Raw genomic sequence first — 9,560 nt, 5'->3', positions numbered from 1 at the left:
CACCGGGCAGAGATTCAGCAATGCTTGTAGAATGTAGTTTAATTAAACCAAATTAACATTTGGAGTTGATTTATTTGACTGAATTGTGGTCATAACGTAATCAAGACAGATAATTTTTCTTGTTGTTCTTAAGAGCCGGTTTCAGAAAACTCCAACAGAAGGTCTTAACAAACAGGTATAATGAAATTCAAACAGATGGTCAGCAGTACTGCCAAGTCCATTCTTATTCCGATTCCTTAGAAAATTATCATGGTGAGCCTTGACATAGATAGAGTTTGATAGCCAAAAGAATCATCATTCACTACATTCATTTTTAGGAGAGCCAAGAAATCAATGAATGTAATGGTTTAGCTAGTTTACAATGGGCAGTTTTATTCGGGTTGAATCAGTCAAGTGAGTTGGAGGACTTTAAAATGATTTAATTTTGCTAACTCCTGAATAATTTATTTAGGAAGAGGTGTGCTCTATCTGTAGAAGTACAATTTCCTTTGATTTTGCTTTGTCCATGGCTGACACGGGAAGATTTTTGTTTCACCTGGTCTTGCCTGTAGAAACCAGGTATGCACATAAATGATTTCTCCATTGTCTTCAAGTAATTATAAGTATTCTGTTCTTTAAATCTGACACTGGGTGAGCAGCTAAATAAAACTACAGAGCTCGGATTCCTCTAAAACAACCACAACACAGACACTTCAGGGTCCAGAAAACAGATTTGTTAGCATTAACAATGGGTCTGAACAAACCCCTAGTCTTCTTTCTATAAACCATTCTGATTATTCTGTTCACATTTTATAAATTTCGAGTTGAAGTGCAACTGGGAACACCAGGTATTACATGTTTAATAGTTCTTTTTTAAAGTGGTTCATTGGAAACGATAGTTTAGGATCGTCCTACTGATACATGTCCAGAAATCTTCTGTGCAGCCTACATTCCCGCCAGGTCTTGACACTTTCAGGTGCTCCGACCAGAAAATGTTTTAAAACGGGGGTGGGGGGGTGGGGGGGTGGCAGGTCCTATTGATAATATGAAAAGAGAGTCAAGCATTCCGTCTTGTTATTGAATAATGTGAGCTTTATTATTATAATAGAATACAGTATGACATAAAAGTAGGAGCTTTTGCTAAACTCTGTAAAGCGATGCATGCATCTGCCATAAACAACCTCGACTCAATGTTAGGTTTTATTGCCACTTCGCTGCACTAATGTGCAATAAACATTCAGTGTCATCTTTTAAAAAATATTCCTGGGAGTAAACAGGAACGGTCCTCTATAAGAGTGTAACTTTATTTTCAAGGAAGACTTAACTAGGATTACATGGTTTAGCAAAGCACTGTAGAAAAGCTACATAGAATAATTGGTCTTTGATAAATTATGCAATCAGTTAATACAATAGAATTCTATCCACATGTTCGAACAAACTAGGAAATGGTAGAAATGCGGTCATTGCATAGCAGAAAGCAGACTAATAAGAAATATTCACATCTAATGAGCCAAATACAGACCAAATGTTAGCCATGACGAGTCTGGGAGATAAAATGCTCTTTATAACATATTAGATTAACGCCGAAAAATAACAAGATAAACAGCAACACAGAAGTTAGAGCCATATTTTAGTTTATTTTCTATACACGGTATCTACACCAAATACCAGAGCAGAAAACATCCTTGGTGCAGCCTTTAATGGCCTAGCTCATGGAATTTAGGCAGGACCAAATCAAACAGTAAAGCACATTGAGAAAGAAAACCAGATTTGTTGAGGAAAACATAACGTATTTTTCTACATCATTGGATAGCAGCTTTTTGAGAAAAACATTGCTCCAAACTTGGGTGCCGATCCCAACTGTCTTATTTGGCAATGATGCTCACAGGTGTGTTTTAGTATTTTAAATGTGTTTCTTAGACCATGACCCATGGATTCTGGATGCTAATTTGAAATATCTCTGAAACTCTATCAGACAAAAGGAGACTGCAAAAATACCTTCTGCATAAATATTTATCTCTAAAACATCTGAGAAGGAAGGAAACAGACTAGAATTTTCATAGGGAGTCTTAATGGACCTCTCGTCGTTAAAGCCCTTACATAGTATACCTACAAGTATATTGCTACAGTAGAAATGAAATGGAATGATATTACACAAGAAAAGCTATTTCCTGTACATTCTTTCATGTGTTTTTTATATTTGGTGCTACATATGGTACAACACTTATTGGAATAGTTGATATCAGCAAAGATAGCAGTAATATACAGTTGATTTTCTAGCTCTCACTAATACTTTTCTGTTTTCTCTCTATATTACAAAAGCCTAATTTGGGGGAATGTGGCAGGACTGGAGCAGATAGCAACTGATTTATTACTGTACACGGACAACAGTTTGAAATTATAAGCTTTCTCTCCATAAGTGAACTTGACACCTGTGTATTTGAAGTTGCAACTGATTCCTGTATGCTGTTCTGATCTTAAATTCAGGCTTAAAGGTATTTCCATAGCACTTAACCACATTCTAACAGCTAAGAGCGGTGAGTCTTACACAATAGTTTAAGAACACAACTTTAAAAAAAGTAAAAAATGTACAATCTCATGCTGTATATTTACATATATAATTTATATATTCTATTTTTGTTCACTAGTCATAAATTTCAATCTAAAGCTTTTGATGTTATATAAAATAATACATTCAACAATTCTAGATCTTGCAAAATATTTTTGCCCCTCTAAAAACATCTTTATGATGGTAATGAAGTGATTATTGGACCCATGTGCTATCTGGAAATAGACATGATGAGAAATGGAATCTATTAAAATTCTTTTATTTAATTTTTATTTATTTTTGGTTTTTGTTGAGTGTATATCTTTGTTAAAATGATTCCTCATCAAGTCTAATGATAAAAGCTCAGATGATTGTGAAATAGGTTGTTTAGAGCATTTCTCTCCATTGGATTAAATGTGCTCTACAGGGAGGAACTGCTTCTTTGCCGATGCAATCGCCATGAATTTTAAAATAGCATTTAGCAAGAAAATAACACATTAGGCATTTGTAACAGGAGAAAAAAATGGAGGTGGGGGGTCTTTAACTTTGGAAATAAAATGTTAAAGTAATACATGAGTTTAAAAAATAAGAATGCAAGCACGTCATAGTTTGTGCAATAAAGACATAGATTCTTTGAAAATTTTCTTCATTAAACATTTATAATTTATTCTTTTAAACCCCTTCACATAAAAATATTTTTGACATATACAGTATCTTCTTTTTTTTAGAATATTTGGAAATATATATCTACAAATGATCTAGAGTTATAATTAAGTATTATTTTTCTTCTACGTTTCTTATCTTTGGAACTATGGCCCCTTCTTTCCTCTCTCTTTAGTTCAATCTCCCTCTGTTGTGATTTTTGCCCTATCTCTCTCTCTCTCTCTCTCTCAATCCTGTCTCTCGTAGGCTCTGCTCTGCTGTGGACTGCCAGAGAGGGGTCTGTTGTTCTTGTCTGAATTAAGGAAATAAGGAAACCTTTAAATTCTTTTAAGACAGAGGCAATAAAGCAGATGGGAATTACTGCATTGAGAACAGAAAGCAATTTCCAGTGCAGAGGACTGAACAACAGAATGGAGAGCAAAGGACCTACTGATGGGGAGTGGGTGCTTTTAGCTGAGGCTCTCTGTTTAAATACGTAGCCCAGTAGACCAAGTTAAAGATTCCGAAGAGCAAGGGGAAGGCTATTCTCGACAGCCGGTCAATTTTGCTGACACTATTAAAGGTTTTCTTGGGTTCTGGTGGTTTGGTTTCTGGCTTGACTTCTTTTGGTTCTATAGTTGCGCTTTTCGCAATGGTGGCTAAGCCAGGGTCACCCCTGGCCAGATTAGGGGTGTAGCTGGTTGCTGTTGGAGCGTAAGTGTTGTTTTTCTTAATAAGAGGATCCTTCACTTTCTTTGGCTGTAGAAAGAAAGAGTATAAAGGCATTGGATTTAGTAAACAGTGAGAGAAGCAAGCTTATAAATTGCTGAGTAAAGTGACCTTTATTTTAGAATCTAAATATGTGATTTTATTTAAAATCTAAGTAATGTAATTTATTGGGATAAATTAAAAATACAAACACCAATATCCAGTTATAAGATGAAAAACTCGGGAGATCTAATTGTACCTTGGTGATTATAGCTAATAATACTGTATCGTATACCTGAATGTTGCTAAGACAATGATGTTCAATGTTTTTAAAAGAAATGGTGACTGTGCTACAGGAGGGAGATGGTAGCTAATGTTACGGTGGTGATCAATTATACACAGTGTATAAATGTATCAAATACACACAGGTGTACAATTGTACACAGTACATAAATGTATCAAATCAACCACATTATACACCTTAATCTTACCAAGTGATATCTGTCAATTATGTCTTGATAAAGCTGGAAAAAAATGTTTTCCCCGGCTTTCCTATCAAGAGTTAGAGACTCCTGGTTGAATCTAGGATAGACTTGTGACATTGGACAGTGTGATGCTGTTCCAATATAGGAGGCTAGCCTCAAGGGGTGCTGTAACCTCAGCCTTTACCCTCTGGAAACATGCCACTGCCATGTGAGGAGGCCTGGCCTAGACTCCTGGGTGCAGATACCCCGTGGCAGCACCTACTGGCATCAAGCCCCAGACATACGAGAAAGGCCATGGTGGGTCCGCTTGTCCCGGTGGAGCCTGAAGTTAGCTGCAACGATGTTGGGAGCCCAGGCTGGACTAACGGAAGTACCACCAGGCTATTTCCAGCCTCAAGTGCGTGATGGTTGTTTTAGGTCACTAGGTTTTTGGAGTGGTTTGTTTTGCAGCAATCAATTGCTGAGCCAATTATAGTTATTTGCTCCTTCTCCCCAAGTTTCAGGTGGGCAAATGATAAGGCACAATGATTCAGAGCACCCTGAATTCAATTCTTGTTCAATGTTAGCTGCTCATCGATGTTATCTGTGCAATAATGGACAGCTGCAGCATTTCTTAGGCTTTCTATCATATAGACGTTTCCAAAAAATTGAGGAGAACATTTGTTGGTAGCTGTGTGACCCAATACAATTGCCAATAGCCACTTGTGGCTACTGAACAGTACAATATAGCTAGTCTGATTAGATACATGCAGCAAGTATAAAATACACAGAGGATTTTAAAGACTTCATGTGAAAACAAATAAAACAATGCGGTATATCTCAATAATGTTTTGCATGGTTTGCATGTTGTAAAGATATATATTTTGATATATTGGCTAAAGTATATTGTTAAAATGAATTTCACTGGTTACTCCTCTAAAAATGAAGCTCCTAGAAAATTTCACATTCCATATCTGACTGATATTGACAGTTCACCTATTCTTATGATGCACAGTGATAGTCTAGAAGAGAAAGTCTCATTCTTTTTTGTACAGTAATTTATCAATTAAAAACAATTTAAGTGAAAATGTCTTGGATACACTCTCATATTTTTTTATTAGGATTCCTCGGGATTTGAACCTGGTTATTGACAATTTCAAAAACCTTACCCCGATACCTTGGTGAACAGCTAAACTTGAATCACCGAATGCAACACTCTTTGAATAATTTATTTTATAAATTGTTGCACCAGAATGAATTATTACTTCCAGAACACCTGACACTTTTCGCAAGGCGCAATAGTCAGGAATTTTAACAGGTTAATGTATTAATTTTTCCTACTCTGGACCCTGTCTGCTACTTTTTCTCATCTCCAAATCCTTAAACATAGTCTGGGACTTAAAAAAAAACAACAACCATATTCATCTTTTTTCTAGTATTACTTCATTAAAATCAGACCCCTTACTCCAAGAGTGCACTCATTTCACAGTGAAGGCCGAGTCAGCTAAGCTTTATGAGGAGTGACAGAAATTTCTATAATTAAGTGAAAGCGATTATTTCTCGTTGTAGTCCAAATGATTACAGGTCAAAAATAGATATGCTTTATTTCAACACAGTTCAACAGCCAAACTGACCTTATATTGAGTTCATGTCATTAAAAAAAGAGAGAGAGAGTGTGTGTGTTACTATTAAAGGATATATTAAAAAGCTTTGCAAACTCAGTTCTATGGAGGCTTTATAGTAATGGTGTTTGTGACCAAAGAGATTATTAGGCTTAAAAAATATTCCCCAAAGCCTATGATTTTCAGGTCATAAAAAATTATAGAGGTGTGTGTGAGCTTATTTGCTCCTAATGTCAGGCTTGTGGAAACCTCTCCTCAGATCAATAGAGATGATAGGAAAGCAGAGTTGAGTAGAGACTTGAACTTTTGTGTCTCTCCTTTGTCTCCTTCGTCCACCCAGCACATGGATCCACTCAAACAGCCTCCCCTTAACAATAACAGCGCGATTACCATAGCACTTAATCATTTACGACATAAGACGGAAGAATCCTCACTACCCTCGCTCTGCCTTCTTCATCCATTTCCTCGAGTCCAGACATCCCATCTGAGGTGTTTAAAAAGACATATTAACGTTATAGCACAGGGGAGAGTAAAGCATTTACCTTTTCTGGAACGACGCTTTTGCCATCCCAGGCATAGCCTCTCTTGGTGAAATAGTTGACGGTGGCAAACTCAATGAGAGCCGAGAACACAAAGGCATAACACACGGCAATGAACCAATCCATCGCAGTGGCGTACGCCACCTTGGGGAGGGAATTTCTGGCGCTGATACTCAGAGTCGTCATGGTGAGCACAGTTGTGACCCCTGTAAAGGAAGGAATTAAGGGAATGTATAGGTTCCTCCTACAATATTTCATTGCTGGAGGTCAGGCCACTTGCCCAGAGGGAAGCCAACAGGGCCATAGACAGGGTTTACATTTTCTTCTCCACCCCGTTTTGTTTGGAATAAGTGAGTCTTGATCTAATCCCGGTGTAGGTTGCAGCGGATGGAATGGCAGTCCTGAAGGGGATCTCCTATAGAGATAAACCACTTTGCAGTTGAGGAGCTGTTAATAAAATAGTGAATGTCTCTAAATGAGCATCTTGAACATGCTGCCTGGTTAGAAAAGGAAACGGTAGTCTCTCACTTGTCCCCAGGTATTTCGGTAGAAAGCCTAGATCTTCAATGTCTCTGATCCATAGGAAATCTTGGGACCCTCAGCTCTGCCTGGTGTTCTGCCTGGGTACCCAAATGTATAAACCATCAAACCGATAGTTTCATCATGGGAGATAATCGGTAGATAATTGAATAATCTTAGAATAATACTTTGTTACATTATTACCTCTTCTGCTTTTCTACTATGTTTCACTGGTTTTGAAGTACCCCCCTCTTGAAGAAATTGCTGAAATAAGTGGCATGGGACCTGCTTGAGGTTTTAAAGCTCAGAAGTGACAAAACCAAAATCTGAACACAAGTTTGTGATTTAAATGTCCCCAGTCTTTCCTTTTCTGGTAATGCTGCCTCATCCTCCCATTCTGAGAATCCATCCCTAGGGATTAAAATGACCTATACCAAAAGCAGTATCTAAGTCAGTTGTTTTTAGTTTATTTATATAATTATATGAGTTGGTATGGAAATGATGATATCTATTAAGGTTCATTTAACAAATTAATATTAGCAGCCTACTAAATTAATGCGCTGTGTGGTTAGACTATTGTAAAGTTCCCTTTAAATCATTTGAAAATGCATGGAAATATTACAGTAATCCAGTGAGGATGGCTCAGACTGCATGGTGTGGAAGAAGTCCCGCTCTCTTCCGGGGACTGCTCTATCCCACTGATCAGCTCTATGACCTGAGTAAGTGACTTAACTTCTAGGATCCCAAGTCTTCATATCTGTAAAAGCATAATTTAGACTTTATTCTCTTGACTATCTACATCATTGTTGAAGTTCTAAGAGGAAAATATTTGTACAATCATTCACAAAATTATTTGAGGATAAAGTGTAATAATATGTAAAAGCATTTTAAAGATGTAAATAAAGTATTGCCATAGAAGATAATGGCATCCATCCACTGGGTCTAAAATTAATATCTGCAATTAGTTCAACCAGTTAGATTAGAGTATCATCCTGAAACATCAAGGTAGTTGGTTTGATCCCTGGTTAGGGCACATTTGGGACGGAACCAATGAATGCACAACTAATGGAATAACAAATGAATGCTTCTCTCTCCCTGTCTCTCTCCCTTTCTTCATCTCCCCCTCTCCCTCCCTCCCTTCTTCTCTCTGTCTCTCTAAAATCAATCAACAAAAAAATCTATGATTCTACCTTTTAATTTATTTTTAGAAAATTAGTAAGATTACACAGTTGGAAGGTGGCAAATTTTCTTTTAATTTTATTTAGAAAGTTAAATTTAACAGGGTGACACTGATCAATAAGACTGCTTTAGCCCATCTAATATTCCCTAGTTTCCCATGAATTTCTAAGTAGATGGTCTTTGTAACTATATTAGAAAGTGATAAGATTAAGAAGGAACAGTGAGACTTTTATTAAATCTTAGTGTTGATACATGGTCAAAATATGTAGAGAACAAATTTACTTTGAACTCTAGAGGTATTGCATAAATTCTGGGAATTATCTATATTACCTAACCAACAAATGGTTTAAAGAGTATTGGCTGGACAACAGCATGTAAATATACTTATCAATATTAACTTGACCAAAAAGCAAGGTAATCAAATGTCAGTGTTTGGGAAACAGAGTAACCCAGAGCAAATCACAGTTCTATGATTGCTGAGTGACCTTGGAAAAAATTGCCTCACAGTTCTAAGCTGCTTTTTAAAAAAAAAAATTATTTTCTTATAAGTTCATTTCAATAAGTCAAACTCGGAGCGGTGTTGTGAGTATCAAATACAATACAGTAGTAAAGTGTTTAGCACTTAGCCTGGTATTTATTAAGGGCAAAATTAATGACTATTGTTATTGACAAATTCAGTCCTTTTAGATAAATCCCTATTATGGTGAATTCCATGTTTTCTTCAAATTTTGGTATATGTAACCAGCTCTCAAAACTAATTTGGGACTAGGTGTTTTTAGATAAAATGCATGCATAAATTAAAAGCAGTTAAGAATAGCATGCAGAGGTGAGTGTGTGTGTGTGTGTGTGTGTGTGCGTGCACATGCACGTGTGTGTGTTGTGGTCTGACAATTTCTACTCTAGGGACACAAGTGTGTTTGAACATCTATTAAGTTCCAAGTACTGAGCCTGACAACTTACATTCTTATTTTTATCACTTAATCTTTTAAATGACACACTTTTATTTTAATTGTAGTTATATTTCATAGGCAACTAAAGCTTAGAAAAATAAAGGTTTAACCTAAAATGTGGATCTGTCTGGCAGCCGAATTTCATGACCACACTGCCCTCACATGTGAGCAGAGAGGGACAAGAATATGATATTTTAAGATATTAAACAGGCTTTGGCTGTTTGTTGTCTGGATGTTTTTTTAGCAAACTGTTATAAAGTACAACTTTTTATGATGATTATTTTTGTATATCCTTAAATACCCTTGACCGTGCTCAGCATCTTACACAGCTCAGAAGAATGTGCTGAGTTTAGGCAAAAAAGAAGAGAAATGTGTACTAAATAACTGTTGAAAGGCTAAGGGTCTTAGAA

At 36.6% G+C, this 9,560-nt stretch overlaps 1 protein-coding gene across 2 annotated transcripts in view; it reads right to left on the bottom strand.

The window, feature by feature from the left end:
• Positions 1-2,714: 2,714 nt before the first annotated feature.
• GABRA1 (gamma-aminobutyric acid type A receptor subunit alpha1) overlaps positions 2,715-9,560 on the bottom strand; it is a 56,167-nt gene continuing 49,321 nt past the window's right edge. For both annotated transcript variants that reach the window (XM_066342647.1, XM_066342646.1), the window contains exons 10-11: positions 6,506-6,708; positions 2,715-3,928 (exon numbers count right to left, since the gene is read on the bottom strand). In XM_066342647.1, the coding sequence (XP_066198744.1) occupies positions 3,617-3,928; positions 6,506-6,708 (515 nt within the window). In that variant the 3' untranslated portion in view covers positions 2,715-3,616. The remainder of the gene's footprint in view (positions 3,929-6,505; positions 6,709-9,560) is intronic.

This window comes from Saccopteryx leptura, chromosome 6, assembly GCF_036850995.1.
Source record: "Saccopteryx leptura isolate mSacLep1 chromosome 6, mSacLep1_pri_phased_curated, whole genome shotgun sequence".
NCBI classification, from domain to species: domain Eukaryota; kingdom Metazoa; phylum Chordata; class Mammalia; order Chiroptera; family Emballonuridae; genus Saccopteryx; species Saccopteryx leptura.
This window is presented reverse-complemented; position numbering and strand designations above follow the sequence as displayed.